Raw genomic sequence first — 16177 nt, 5'->3', positions numbered from 1 at the left:
GCCAAATTAGCTGTATGGAAAGGAAATGAAATTGAAAAACGGCGCCGTCACTCCAGGCCGCAAAGAGCAATCGTAGGGGAAACAAATTATTATTAAAAAGGGGCGAGTTTTTGGGACTCCAAACACACTCCAAAAAAAATCCCACCCACAAAAAAAAAAAGAAAAAACAGCTGACAGCTTAATTAAGTCCTGGCAAACCGAAAAAAAGGACCCTCTGCGCCAAGGCAATAAAGGTAAATTGAAAAAATTATTGTAAATAAACAGGCGCCGTCTCCGCCACCGTTTGCCGCCAAGTAATAAAAATAAACAAGGCAATGCACAAAACTCGAGGACCAAAAACATAATTAAAGACAAGCAGTGGTCGTCTGCCATCCTGGCAGGTCCTTGAAGGCCTGGCCTTGCTGGAAGCAGCCTGCCTCTGCCGGCCATCATAAAATAAAAAGCAATTGTTATGCTTGGCTTGCGGTGTATGAAGGAATATAGGCAGCTTACGAAGGCAACAAAAAATCCTTGAAATCCTTGCTGGCTGGATGGCTAATGATTAACGGCTAGAAACAAAAAAGTTACAACCAGAATGTCTAATTTATTAACTGATTACCGAAGCCCCAGACCCCTCCCTCGCTTTCATTTCAAATAAATAATTCAATTACAAGTTATTTATGAAAACGAATCCTTAATAGACACTTAATAGATATGTGTGTTCGAAATTCGAATAAAAAACGGCTCACTGCCAGCTGAAATTAATTTTATCCTTTTGAGCGTAAATCCCACTATTACTGTCACATCAACAGTTTAGCATCGTTTTTCACTTTTCCGCCCTAGCGAGTTGCATTTAAAATGCACAATTACATTAAGAATTTTATTTAGAGGCGGAGGACTGCCAAGTTTGTGTTTTCATGGGCCGGCCAGGGCTGGTGATTTAATTCGTTATTATGGGTCCTGAGCCGGGTCTTGAGATGCATTAATTATGGGAAAACAGGTTCAGCAAGAAAGGAAGGGCTTACGAGGGCTATTCAGACTATAAGGTACTCTTCTCCTTCACCCACTTCGTATCTAAGGTATGGATTATCGAAAAAAATAAAATTGTTGCATACTTTTGGGTGCTTTGGAGCAAGCCACATAATAAAAAGCCTGTAACTCCTCTTAGAGAAGTCCGATTGGACTGAATTTTGTTTCTTTCTGTTGCTTACATTCTCATGAAATCAATACACCCTTCCAAGCTACAAGTACAGGGTATAAAAACTACAAAGCTTTTAAAAGAAAACTACTTAACCCCGCTTTCTTAGAATTAAGTTGAAAGCAAAGAGGTAAGTGTTCCTTCAATGAAATACTTTAAAAACTGAGAATTTACTTTAATGTTGTTTATAATTAATTTCAGGGCAAATGTAATTTCCTAAAACAATCTACTTAAAAAAAGGTAAGCATACTAATTGGCTTGTATCGAATTTCAGGCTCTCCATTAAACGAGTCAGGCGGCCTGACCACAATGGCTTATTTTTGGCTGGCCAACAAATTGTGGCCAAAGCAGGTCTCGGAAAAGTCATTTTCTTGTCAAATATTTTGCCACTTCAAAGGCCAACAACTGTCAACAGCAATAGAAGGAACAGAAACAACGAAAAAACATCAGCATACAGGCACTTAAAAAAGTATTTGCACTCGTTTATATGAAAGTCAAACAAAAGCAAAGCCAAAAGATGAAGTAAGCGCCGCGCCGCGCCGGGCGTTCCAGCTGCGCTAAAAATAGTTGCTCGACAAAGTTGCCTCACAGCTGGGTGGCCACCGTTGCCCTTTCACCCTCACTGGCCCGTGACCCCCTGCCTAGTGTTTGACCCAACCCCCTGCCGCCACCGCTCCCGGCTTGTGTGACCACCGATTGGTGGTGGCCAGTGGCCACCCCTCCGTTCAGCGTATTCCATTTGCCTACCGGAAACCAAAACGACGACGACGACGGCCAGGCGACATTGCAATTTGGTTTTGGATCAGTACACAGAAAAAAAGAAGGGGGTTCTAAACAGGCATGGTATTTAATTTTAAGCGCATAGGACTATCAACAGAGTGCACTAATAATTTCAATAGTAAACAGGCCTTACAGTGCGTACAACAGTGCGTATGAGTAATTTTATCACGCATACGCACTGTTGACAAAGGAAGTTGTTTGTTTTTTTCAATAAATCGGCTTGGTTGGTTTGGTTTGAATCGAAATGAATATTGAAACGAGATATTAAATAGTAATGTTACATCGTAATATTTATTTTCAAACATGTGGAAAATAAATTCTAGTATGTGTGTCAACAGGGCGTATGAGTAATAAAATCCTTTTTGTGTTTATTCCAAAATGTATATTCATTTGAAGCTCTTACAGCTCTCAGTGTACTTTCCAGGGAAATTCGATGTCTTGGACTTGGCTTTGGTGCTGGTATTACTCACGGACCTGGTCCTTGGTCCTGGCCAGAAAGGAAGCACTTTGCGGCGCTTGAGTGAGTCGCCTCCAAAGGGAAATGCTGGACGCTATTCGCCATTTGTTGTTTTTGTTGTGGTTACTTGTTGTCAACCTTATCCATCACCCATTTAGCCCTCCTCGCCAGATGTCCTGCCCTCCTTCGAACCTCCCTTCCACCTCCTTTGGTCGGCCAAAATCCCTGCTTTCTTGCTTTTTAATGATGATTGAGCGGCGAAGGCAGCAGCCGCAGCTCCAAAGACCTTGTTGCATACTTGGTCAATGCAAAAGCGGATTTGGCCGGAGGTCCTGCGGACTCTGACTTGGAGGGCCAAGGGGTGAGGGGTGGCTGAGCTTCTCTGGCGGGATTACTGTGACAGTTTCGCTTCGTTGGTCGCTGCGCGGCGGAGCTTTGTGCAAATAAAACCGTCGGCATGTAGATTAGACTTTCCTCCCCTCCCTCCCTCTCTTTCTCTTAACTATCCCTTTCTCTGTCTAATTCCCACACCCCCACGCCCCCCACTTTGTGCTCCTTGTTATCCTTCTCACTCTGTCCATTTCCTAGAAATAATTGATATGAACAGTGTCCTTCGAAGGAAGGGGAAAGCGAGGAAAGGTGATTATATCTTCTTCTGGCATTCGTTATACGATTAAAAATAGAAAATAATCAAAAAAGGGGGTACAGTGAAGAGGGGGAAAAGAGAGTAAAGAGGAGAGGAGATGAGAAGAAGAGGCCAAAGGAGAGGTGGCTAAATATGGTGAAAGTGATTATGAAAAAATGCAATGGCCGGGACACAGAAATAAATCAAGTGCAATGAACAAAAAACTGAAGCTCAATTATGAAAGGAAGGATTGAAAAAAAGGATATACCAAAAGGATATAATAGAAGGATTATAATAGAACCTAAAAATAGAAGGTCATATTATATTTTCTGGCTCATTTGAATGGCCAACATTTTGGGGATTATTTCGCAAAACATTTATTCACTCAAAGGCCTCTGTTGAAGTTGGCAGAAATGCAGTGTGTCCTTGCCAGGACGAAACTCGTTCAATGGGCAACTTTTTGCCATTTAACCATTTCATTTGGCCTCTTTTTGGATGCTTAGCCTTGTCCTGGAATCTTCAGTTAACTCCCGGCCCCGGCTGCCCCGCCATTAAGTGCATAATTCAATTTGTAAAGCCGCCAAAGCAGAGCCTCTAAGGTAGAGGGGGGACTTTCATTCAAGAAGGATAAGGCTGGCGGGGGGAGGCAGATACTCTGAGTGCCTAAAAGTATGCAAATCAGCCGCAGACGGACAAACAGAAATCCAGAAATCCGCCAGCGGAGCAGCAGAGTCGAAAAGAAAAGCTGCCTGCATAGATCAAGGGCCATAAAAGGTTGGCCAAGAAGGGGGGGAGCCACCGGTTAAAGGCTCAAGGATACAGGTGGTGGAGGGGGATGGGAGAAGGCCCTATGTATAATGAAAATAAAGTAGCAGCTTTAACGCATTTTTATGGCTCTTATTCCACTGTCAACTGTATGCAACCGTAAGGTAAACAAAAACAGAGTACGCGATAAATGCGAATGTATTTTCTTGTTTTTGTTTTTTTTTTCTACCTTTTCCAAGGAGCAAAGGGGAGCCAGGACACAGGACCCAGAACCCAGAACCCAGAACCCAGGACTCAGGAAGCACCTGCTATGCAAATGAGATGGGGTTGGGGTGGAGTTTCCACCAACGAAATCGTAAAATCTGTCAATTCGCAGACCCATTGTCTTCAATTTCTAGAGGCTAGCAATCAAGCAGGAACAAAGGGCTGGATTTCGGTAAAAAAATAAAATATCAAGTATTATCAAGGCTAGGATATTTAAATATTTTAAGTAGACTTGGAAATTTTTGGTTTTAATTTGAAATTGCTTCTAGTACCGGTAAGAAATAGATTTGTGTAAATTGTAAATATTTTAATCTTTTTATAACTTATTATATATCTGCTTAATTAGTCTTGAGTGCAAATTTGAATTAAATTGTTAGTCAATGCCCATTGTGACCGATACACTCTCATCTCTATTGATTCTACGATAAGCTCATCTCCAGTGTTATTACGATCATCTGTCATTTGTTATATCGATAAAATCTCTCCTTGAAAGATGTTTCCCCGTACATTTTGAAGAAATCATTTTAAAACTATTTTGCTGATGAATTTTGATGCAGATTTATGAAAAATCGATCCAGGAATCATTTCAGATCTTGCGATTAAGAATTTTTTGACAATTGACACAGTTATGGTATTGGAGGTGGGAATTTATCGAAATCCCGGACTTTTAAAGGAATAGTCCCACAAAAATTTAACATATTTTGAAAAAGGCCAAATTAAGGACAAGTTTTGATGAAGATTATTAGCAAATCGGTCCTTCAAATATTTAAGAATAAGAATCTTAATAGGATGAGCATCTGACGAATAGACCAACGCTTTGCTTGACAATCGATTTTTTTGCCCAAGACTTTAATATTTTTCAAGTTCCCCCCCCCCCCAGCCACGTTGGCTTTTAATGAGCAGATATTGATTCTACCCATCACTCTCTTCCTGCCCCCTCTTAATCAGTGTTTCTATCTCCTTCTAGAGGGAGAGGGAAGACTAGTCCGTCCCTGGTTAGTTTGCGATTCTTCGGTTGCTTTGTTCGCCGTCTGCCCGTCTGCCGGCAAATTTATGCGGTCCAGGCTAATCCTCATGGGGATTTCTGTTTAAAAACGTTTTATTGTTGCGCCCACGTAGTAGGCGCAGACAGTGGGTGGCAGTAGCAGTGGGTGGTGGGCGTGGCACACACGTTGCCTACTTTACGGCTGTCGACTGCAGATTTCCCAGTTGCCTTGTAAATTTATCGCATTAAAAAAAGCAAAAAAAAAAGTGTGAATTTTCAACAACGTTGTTTAACTCTCACCCCCAGTAGAAGTTTCCTTGGCATTTTTCCTCCAACTTGCCGCTTTCTTCCTGTTCGCCTTTTTAATTTCTTTTTCCTGCCACGCCCCCTTGTGGAGGACCGCCTCACGTGCCGCTTGACACTGTCATTATGTAAATTAAATTGTGGCGAATTATTGTTTTTATTCTTATTTTGTCGGTTATTCGGTTATTCAGGACTCTCGTTGCCTCGAAGGGAGATCCCTTCTCCTCGCATACCTCTCTTCAATTTCCGTAATTTATTTATATTTATATTTATATTTATATTTATTTATTTTTCCTTTGCTTTCATCTTGTTTTGCTTTCGTTTATTGTTATTGTTTGCTATTTCCATTGTTGTCCGAGTGTATAATTCATAATTTGCGGTTTTGTTACCATCCTCCACCCACATCCACACCCACTCCCACTCCTGCCGCCTCTCATATCTGCTGACAAAGCAATAAAAGTTTCTCCGGCAAAGTTAACAAATCACCGGAGAGGCTAGCCGGGAGGCGTGGCACCTGCTGGTGGGCGGAGGACTTGGGGGCGGGGATCTTAACTAAATCAGTGAATGGTTTCATGTAAATAACAACGAATAATGGAGTCCGGCCTTTGAGGAGACAACTCTATTTAAATAAGTTGAATTTTCCTACTTAACTTCATTAAATTAATAAAATATAACTTTCAAATAAAATAAAATTAAATTAAATGAACAATGTAAACTTTTTATCGGTGAAGAATAATGCCTATCGATTAAAACTCGGATATATCGGTTTTATCGGTAAGATCGGAAAGGTCTATTCGTTTTTATCTATGTATGTATATATCTAACGTATATTAGGCTTTATCGATAAAAAAGCCAAGATATATCGGGATTTGTCAGTAAGAACTAAGTTCTACAGTTTTAATTGATAAAAACCAAATTAGATAGACTTTAGGCCTAAAAACCGAAGAAGATAGACTAGACTTAGGTTTTTATCGATAAAAACTGAGGTCTATCGGTTATTATTTATAATCTCCAACTACTCTCCTAAAATTGCTCTTCTGTGAAAATTTTTTTTATTTTTCCTCAATGTGAACAAATAAATTTTATTTTTCAAGACCTAAGTAAATTTAAATTTTAAAGCTAAAAAACTATCTGCAAAATTTAAATTTTAAAGCTAAAAAACTATCTGCAAAATTTAAATTTTACAAGTCACAAAATAGCTAAAATTTTCACTTATTTGTTTTTAAATTTTTTAATAAAATCCCTGAAATCCCTAACATCTTGACAATTCCCCTCACAAATGTAATTCTTTCTATTACAAGACCCCCAAGTCGCAACAATTTCATCAAAGCACTTAAATGACGATCCATAACGCTTTCCTGGCCATTCGTCAAATTGTCATATTTACTGATGTGGCTATCCCTTCGGCTTATGGCGCAGTACTTAGTATTCCTTGGCCCCGAAAGGCAAACTGATGGAAACTGTCATCGATCCGTTTCAATTAGCAGGCAACAGTTCCAAGGAAATTGGCCTGCCTTAGCCCAGCCCGGCACTGCCCCCTCTTGGCTTAGTGTCTAGTGTCAATTAAGTTCTTCTTCTCGTCTTCCTGTCCTGTGCTTCGTCCTAGTCCTGGTCCTGGTCGTTATCCTGGCTCTGACCTCCCATCAACCGCCAGACTGTTAATTAAGCCTTTGAGTAACAGACAAGACTAAAACACACACAATTTTACCAACAAATTTGGGATAGTTTCTAAAGTAAAAAGTTTTATAAAATGACAAACTATTTAGGAGGAAGTATTATAAAGTGGCAAACAGTTATATTTTTTTATATCGATTTCTATCTAGAATTAATATTTTTTAAGACTATGTCTTGGCAAAGTCAAGAAGTATTTATTTCCCTCTTCGCTATAAAAATAAAAGATAATATAATCTTAAATTGCGTATTTAATTTAATTTTATTTTGTAGTCGCTTTGGAGGCAAGAGAATCAAAAATCACAACAGAAAAACGCATCATAATAAACGACTTTTGATGGAACACTTAAAAAAAGGAAGAAGGAGCAGGTCTATATGTATATAAAGGCAAAAAAAAGGGACCTCGAGGAGGTCAGCCTCGCGTTTCGGTCAAAAGTCGGCACGTGATTGATGTGCGTTTATTGTGGCATTCGTAATGGCCAAAAGAAAATGTGTTCGACAAATTTTTCTTAAATACCCTATAAACAGAGGGATACCAGACCCTTAAGAAAAGGATTTAAAAATAATAAATAAACAAAATCTAAGCTTTATCTCCAACTAAACACTTAAGCTTGCCTTTAAAGTTTGAAAAGACTTTTTCTAAGGTATGTTTCATTTCTAAACTTAAACAAAAAATAAAAAAAAAACAATCAAACCGCAAAGTGAAAGTTAGCGAAAGCAGGACTTTCCTTTGTCTTGGTTTGTTTGTTCTCTTGGCTTGTGTTTGGCCCTCGCCTGGCCACACCACAAATAGGACATCAAGGACACTTAAGGACATGTCGCAGACACTTGGCAAGTAAGCCGTCCCCCACAACTCACTCTCTGAATAAACCTGGCCAAGCAAATCATAAAAATCAAAGGAACGAGGCACGGAGGACGAAGTAAACGAAATCATCAAAAGAAGAAATCAGAAAAAAAAACGAAGAAATTCGAAAGAATTAACAACGCGTCAAATCAGGACAAGCTTAGAACAGTTTTATGCGATCCTTCCACTTTTATGAAGGACTTTTATTGCCTGCGTTTATGTTTTCCCTTTGCCATTCCAGTTTTTTTTTTTTTTTTTTTGTGTTATATATTTTTATTATTTTCCTTTGCTTTCCTTTCTTTTCCCTTCAGTTTCGACATGAAATTATTTTGCATGTCGCGCACCATAAAAACTCAAACGTCTAGCAAATTTGGGGCTAAAACCTTCAGACTTCCCAGGCCAGAGGCTACAACTTTTCCCATAAAACCCACAGATAATCCCGGGGCCCGGGACCATCTGTGTCCAAATTAGAGGATTTTCTAGGGATAATACCGATTTGGGGCGATCGGTTTTGGGCAAGACGCTTATGTTTTACGAGTGCAAATTATATGTGAGCGGCATAAAAGGGACAATTTTTTATAAAGTTTGGAAAATTAGAAATGCAATTAAAAATATTCAAATGAAAAATATTGCTACGACAGAAGCAAATAGATAGTTGCTTACTTAATAAAACAAATAATGAAAACCACAAGGAAAAAAAAAAAAAAAAACCATTGTTTCTCAAAATAAGTAGCCAGAAACAAACGCCCAATAAGTTCCCGCGGTCTTTCCCAACACTGGACGTGGCCCAATGAAGGCTTTAAGAAGGAGTGTTAGGAAGCGTGTTAGATCACACATGTTAAGATCAGTCGCGATCTTTTTCTCCAGCAAACTTGGTCACACCACCATCGTTCATTGACAAGCTTTGTGAGCTTTAGTTTGCGAAGAGAAGCCGACAAGAGTGAGTCGGCGACATACCGCAAACTTGCACTTTAGAATTGGGTAAATAATTAAGTTACAGCGCGAGCCCATATGGAACTCTAAACTTAAGAGGAAAGAAATAAAAATAAGATTAAAAAAAAAAAATAAAATAAAGATAAGAAGCAAATTCATTTCTGAATTCCTGTCACCTGTAACAAAAACCATCTATTTATGGTGAATAAAGTATATATTTCTTGCTGAGCTGATATAAAAAGATTAAAATAAAAATAAAATAAAAGATTAAAATGAAAAAAAAATAAAAATAAAAAATAACACCTTGTCCATGAGTGAAATTGTTGCTTACATAAAAAAACAAATAATGAATAAAAAAGCCACAAGGAAACCAAAAAAATGGAGCCATTGTTTCTCGAAATAAGTAACCAGAAACAAACGCCGGCTGCAAATCGAGCCAATTATAAATTAAATAAAAATGTATATAAAAAAAAGAAATAAAAATATAAATAAAATCAGGAAATAAGAGATGTTGCTGTGACGAGTTCTTGATTGAACTGTGGCTCTCAGGCCGAAGCGGCTGCCTTTTATACAGAAATCTGCCAAATTTTTCCCTGGGTTACTTGGTTGATTTTTTTGGGATTTTTTCTAACGAAAAACGTCCAGCCTTTTTTTGCTTAGTCAATAAACAAGGTCACATTGTCACAATGAAGAAACGCAATAAAGCCATAAATGATTATGTTTTTCTTCAGCTTTTGAGAACATGAATACTTAACTGCGCCTTACTTAACTGTATAAGTTAAATTAATTAAGTTTATATAATAAAATAGTAATAACATGATAAAAAGTTTAAAATAAGTTTTCGGATTGCGATCTTGTTTAGAGTTACTTCCCCATTTTCTCTATCTGTTAAAAAGAATAAACTTTCAGCGAAATTCATATTTCACAATTGGACGTGCAACCATAATTATAACCAAAATTATATACTTGTTTAAAGTGAAAAAATAAACTGGAACAACATCTTAGACCTGAAATCTTTACACCAGTACTTATATTTTTTGTTAAATATTTGGCTGACACGCCATCAAATATACGTTTTCGAATACTGAATCTGTTATCGAAACGCCAATCTTATATACCTCCGACAAAATGAGCATATTAAAATACAAGCATGGCATAGAAATATTTACCCTTTAAACCGAAGGTATTTGTGTCTAATTTGTAAATTGGAATAAATGAAAGGTAACAGAAAACATAAGAACGGAAGCAAATACAATGCCTTTGAAATCCAGAGATTTTAAATAGTTTTTGGAAGGAGCATGATGTGGCTTATAATGATTTGCCCCTACGATAATCCTAACAATAAATATCAATGCCGTTGAAATCCCGAGATTTTAAATATTTTTTGTAAGGAGCATGATATGGCTTATAATGATTTGCCCCTACGATAATCCCATCGAGAAATATCAATGCCTTTGAAATCCCGAGATTTTAAATATTTTTTGGAAGGAGCATGATATGGCTTATAATGATTTGCCCCTATGATAATCCCAACAAGAAATATCAATGCCTTTGAAATCCCGAGATTTTGAATAGCTTTTAAAAGGAGCAAGCAACGTTATTGATACTCATGCGTGTGACGCTCATTTTAAAAGGCGGATAAGAGGTTAAAAAGCCCATGTTAGATACCTCAGACGGAATGGAAAATAAATCATCATGTCAAAAATGTACCTCAAGGTGCTGGCACAGAAAAACAATAAGTTCTGCCTTGAAAAAAATCCCAATAAAATGGGATTGCGCTGTTTTAACATCTTAGACCTGAAATTACATTTATATTCTTGGACCTAAAATTCATTATTGTCGAAGCAAAGGCAAAAACGTTTTCGAATACTGAAAATGAGCCTATCCAAATACAAGCCTGGTATACAAATATAATATTTACTCTTTAGACCTGAGGTATTTATTCTTACTTGTAAATTGAAATAAATGGAAGGTAACAGAAAACATAAGAACGGAAGCAAATACAATGCCTTTGAAATACCGAGATTGTAAATAGTTTTTGGAATTTGGCTAATAATGATTTGCCCCTACGATAATCCCAACAAGAAATATCAATGCCTTTGAAATCCCGAGATTTTAAATATTTTTTGGAAGGAGCATGATGTGGCTTATAATGATTTGCCCCTACGATAATCCCAACGAGAAATATCAATGCCTTTGAAATCCCGAGATTTTAAATATGTTTTGGAAGGATCATTATGTGGCTAATAATGATTTGCCCCTATGATAATCCCAACAAGAAAAATCAATGCCTTTGAAATCCCGAGATTTTTAATAGCTTTTAAAGGGAGCAAGCATCGTTATTGATACTCATGCGTGTTACGCTTATTTTAAAAGGCGGATATGAGGTCAAAAGGCCATGTTAGATACCTCAGACGGAATGGGAAATAAATCATCATGTAAAAAATGTACCTCAAGGTGCTGGCACAGAATTAGCCACAGAAAAGCAATAAGTTCTGCCTTGAAAAAATCCCATAAGATAGGATTGCGCTCATTTTAGGTATTCAGACTTGAAGTATTTGTGACTCTCAAGTGCATTGCCCAACCTGTGACATACCAGAAAAGATAGTAACAGAAGCATAAGCAATGCATTTGAAATCCAAAGATTATAGAATGACGGTCTTATTTGCCTTCACGAAATGGATGAGCAAATAAATGAGCATTTCGAAACTAAACCCAAAGTTTGGCACAGAAAATCAAGAATCTTGCCTAAAAAAAGATGGGATTAGTCTAATCTCAGACCATATTTATGTCGCATTAGTATAATGCCCTAAGTGGGAGATGCCAGAAAATATATGAACAGAGCGAAAAGCTATTCCTTTGAAATCCCAAGATTTTGAATAGATTTTATGATCATGCTATGGTTAGTCGTGTGGCTCATAAAAATAAAAAAAGCATGTGTACAGAATTGAAAGCTATTCCTTTGAAATCCCAAGATTTTAAAAATAATTAAAATAAAAAAATAAAATAAAATAAATTAATTAATAATAACTCAGAGATCGAATCGCAAGAACTTCCAACCAAATATGGCTAAACATGCAAAATTTGAATTCATAGTTGTGTTTCACAATATTTTGTAAATTTATGTAAAAAATTAAATATATTTTATATGTATAAAATAAAGCCCACGGAGAGTATACTCACTCGTGATCGCGGTTGTGTTTGTAAGAGTCGTGGTAGCGCATGCGCAGATTCCGGCGGATGTCGCTGCTGTCGTTGGCGTGTCGGTTGTGGGAAAGTGCAGCCGGCAGGAGCAAGGCCATTTCTGCAAAATAAGGACAACAAATGCGGATAAAAACAAGAAAAGTTATTTCACGGCAAGAGATCATGGAGGGAATCTAAATCAATTTCCATTTCCCAGCCAGAGCACGCATTCCCGCCATAATTCAATTCCAGAAAGCACAAGTACACTGTGGGAAAATACAAGTGTGTATGCCCTCGAGCTGTTCTCTCTTGTCCTTTTGCCCCTTTTTTATTTTTTCTTTTCTATTTTTTGTCCCGGAAAGTATAAAATCAAAACATGCCATTAGCAGGCAGGCAAGTGAATAAAAAGACGAGTGGCGAACAACGTGTCTGTGTCCTGGAATCCTTTCCATGCCATGGCAACCGCAAATGGCACAGAAATGCGCGTCGCATCCTGGGAGTCTCCCCATTCCGACTTTGAATTCAAAAAGCACACGTGAACACATCGGATGACCAGACATGTCGCGGCTGCATTCCCCGTGCTATTCACATCCTAGAGAATGTGAATATATATAAATATAAAATAAAAAAATTACAGAACCACAAATGAAAAATAAACTTTTAATAGAAAAATTAAGAAGAAAATAAGTTGACCCAGTTAAAAAGCCACAAGGAATCAAAAAACAGCTAGTGGTCTTCATGATAAATAACAAATTATGGGGAAAATACATTAAAAAATAAATACATATATTATTTTATTTATTATTACATACACTTGATTTAATTTAAAAGAAACTTAAAATATAAGTAAGAAAATAAGAGACGATGCTTTGACGAGTTCTGGATAGAACTGTGCCCCAGCCAGCAGAAGCGGCTTCCTTTTATACAAAATCCCGCCAGGGCTTACGTGATTGATTTCTTTGGGATTTCTGCAATAAGAATGGTCACTCTTTTAAGCCATAAAATTGGGTCGCATCTATGAGCTGAAGGAAAAGCTTTAAAGACCTTATAAATAAAAAACAAATTTAGAGCAAAAACTTTAAACAGAGTTTTTTGTTATTTACATGCTTTTTAAAGAAAATCCTTGTTCTTAGAGTATGACCTTATTTTAGGAAAAAAAGTGTATTTCCAGAAATCCCAAAAAAAGCTTTTCAACTTTCATGGACAATAACACAGTGTAACAGTGATTCTGAACTTTTGAAGTGACATAGTAGGAATTGTTCTGGGTCGAGTATATCACAAAACCATTTTTGAAATATTTCTAACACCCTCAAAATCTTGATTTATGGTTAAAAAACCGTTTTTCGGGACTTGTTTGCGCTTAAAAATTCCTGAACGCGTTTTTTTCAACCGATTTCAAAATTTTTGGTGTTTTTTAATAGTGAAATGTTGTAGCTTTTTAAAAAAAAATATATCTTTGATTTTGTTAAACAAAAAGAACAAAATTTTTACACCTGAAACTGAAGTTTTCGACTTTTATTCGTGTTTTTCGGATTTTGATGCCAGTTTTACGGTATAACTTACAAAAATTCGGCCATTTTTGATACATATCAATGTTTTCTCATTCATTCTGAATAAAACGAGACAAATTTCATCAAAAGATAATGAAAATTGGTGAAGTTATAACGCTTTTCCCAAAAAAAATCAATTCAACCTAGCGAGCGCTCCGGAGTAACAATGTGTATTGAAAAACACCAAAAATTTTGAAATCGGTTGAAAAAAACGCGTTTTGGAATTTTTAAGCGCAAACAAGTCCCGAAAAACGGTTTTTTAACCATAAATCAAGATTTTGAGGGTGTTAGAAATATTTCAAAAATGGTTTTGTGATATACTCGACCCAATGAACAATTCCTACTATGTCACTTCAAAAGTTCATTCACTTTTGTCATTTTTGTAACACTGTAATTATTGGATTATAAAAATTATTTATTTTTATTAATATTATTTTCATTTTTTTCTTAATCACGTATAATAGATGATATTTAATCCACTGTTATTATTTTAAAATCACAAAATTATGACTGTGTAGTGGTTTTTATTTGAGATTTTTATTCTTTTCGCTCAAAAATATAACTCGGACCAAGATTGCGGGCTGTTTATAATGCTTTTCTGGATATTTGCAATATGAACAATATTTTCGCCAATTAAAAATTGCAATTTTTATTAAAATTTTTTTAAAAAGTCGTGGCTGTCTACAAAATCTGTTACGCTTACTGATCCAACTTTTCAAAGGAATTTTATATATCAGTTCTGTTCTTTCTAATTTTTAAATGTCGCGGAAAAATAATGTGTAACATTATAATTCGTCTAAAAACTCTTTGTACAGATTTTATGATTATTAATTTGTGATTTTTAAAGTAAAACTAACGACTATTAGTTATTAGGCCCTGACTTAAAGATACAATAGCTTATCACAATAAAAATCTGCCTAAACACAGCCAGTGGTTCAGTGTGGCTGCACTTTCCTTCCTGTTAAATGCCACTTGACTCGGTGGGCCTCGCGAGAGGCGCCATTTGGCGCCATTTTTCAAAAAAGCTATGTATGCCAACCCAGAGCGGGAAATCTCGAAAGCAGAAGGCATTGCTTTTCCGTTCAGAGACGACATAGAACGTGGCGTTGGAGCTGCTCATTCAGTCAGTTTCAGTCGGGTTGTAATCAATGTCAGGAATCGGTAGATAGAGGACGCATTCTAAATTATTGTAGTTTGTGACGGCCCAGTTTTAGAACAAAAATAAATCCCCAACAGCAAAATCGCAACTTCTGCATGAGAGCTTGATTCACTATTGCAACCATCGAGGAGCGAGGAGGAGGTGGAGGAGGAGCGCGATAGCGATATCGATATCATTGAGCGCAGATCGGAGTCCAAAGGACCAGGGACCGAGGTCCAAGGACCCAAGCCTACTCGATACATATGCTGGGTAATCTGCCATTCTTAGAGTTCGCTGACCGCGGCGACGGTCTCCAGCTGAACGGTAATCATAACGGTAACGGCGACGTAATTGGCAACGCTAATGGTCATGGTAACGGTAATCTGGATAACGGTGCAGCGCGTCAATGGCGCCAGGCAGTAAACCATGTCCTCCAGCGTCCCATGAACGAACGCGGCCGTTTGCGGGAACGAGAACGGGAGCGTGAACGTGAACGTGAACGTGAAAGAGATCGAGACGGATACGGATACGGTGAGCGGGAAAGAGAACGCAATCGTGAGCATCAGCGGGACAGAGAGCGACATCGTCAGCGTGAAAGAGAGCGAGCCAGGGAGTTGGACCCTAATCGCGATCGGGATCGGGGTACCGACGGCGATCGCCGACGGGAAGGATCCAGTGCCACAGCCAGTGAACGTGAACGGGAACGTGAACGTGAACGGGAGCGAGAGCGGGAAAGGCAGCGGATGCGGCAGATCAGTCTGGAGCGGAGTCCGTCGGACGAGCTATCCGGCCGTTTGGCCGCAACGGCAGTGAACGCCATACCGGCGGTCCGGCGTCTGGTGAAGGAGCTCCAGGTGATGGAAACAGATCCGCCGGAAAACACCTGGGCCCGTCCCAAGTCCATGAGCAATCTATTGAAATGGCGCGCCAAGATCCGAGGACCCGAGGGCAGTCCCTACGAGAGCGGTGTCTTCGAATTGGCCCTGAGCTTCCCGGTGGCGTATCCGTTCGAGGCGCCCATCGTTCGGTTCACCACGCCCCTCTACCACTGCAACGTGAACGCCCTGGGCTACATCTGTGTGGATGTCCTCGACGAGCAGCAGTGCTGGTCGCCGGGCCTGACCGTCGACAAGCTGCTATTGTCGCTATCGGCACTGCTGAACGATGCCGATCCGCTAACCGCCTACAATACCGAGGCCGCCGGACTGTTCCTGCAGGATCGGGAGCGATACGACAGCATCGCAAGGTCCTGGACCCAGCGACACGCCATGGACGTGCCATGGGATTGAGTTATGGGTGCGATAGTGGATATAATGGCAGTGTCGATGGTGATGGCGATGGTAATGGCGATATGGATGACAATGGTGGTGGTGATGCGGATGATGATGATGATGGTGGTGGTGCCGATGACGGTAGCGGTGGCGGTGGCGGTAACGGTGACGATGGCGATGGCAATGGCAGTGGCAGTAGTAGCAATGGTGAAGACTGTGGCAGGAGTAGCA

The 16177-nt window shown here is 38.7% G+C and overlaps 1 protein-coding gene across 4 annotated transcripts in view; it reads right to left on the bottom strand.

Moving 5' to 3' along the window:
- LOC6503113 overlaps positions 1–16177 on the bottom strand; it is a 107937-nt gene that overhangs the window by 3633 nt on the left and 88127 nt on the right. For all 4 annotated transcript variants that reach the window (XM_001963411.4, XM_014905820.3, XM_044716882.1 and 1 more), the window contains exon 4: positions 11988–12108. In XM_001963411.4, coding sequence (XP_001963447.2) covers positions 11988–12108 — 121 coding nt within the window. The remainder of the gene's footprint in view (positions 1–11987; positions 12109–16177) is intronic.

Source organism: Drosophila ananassae, chromosome XL (assembly GCF_017639315.1).
Source record: "Drosophila ananassae strain 14024-0371.13 chromosome XL, ASM1763931v2, whole genome shotgun sequence".
NCBI lineage: Eukaryota > Metazoa > Arthropoda > Insecta > Diptera > Drosophilidae > Drosophila > Drosophila ananassae.
This window is presented reverse-complemented; position numbering and strand designations above follow the sequence as displayed.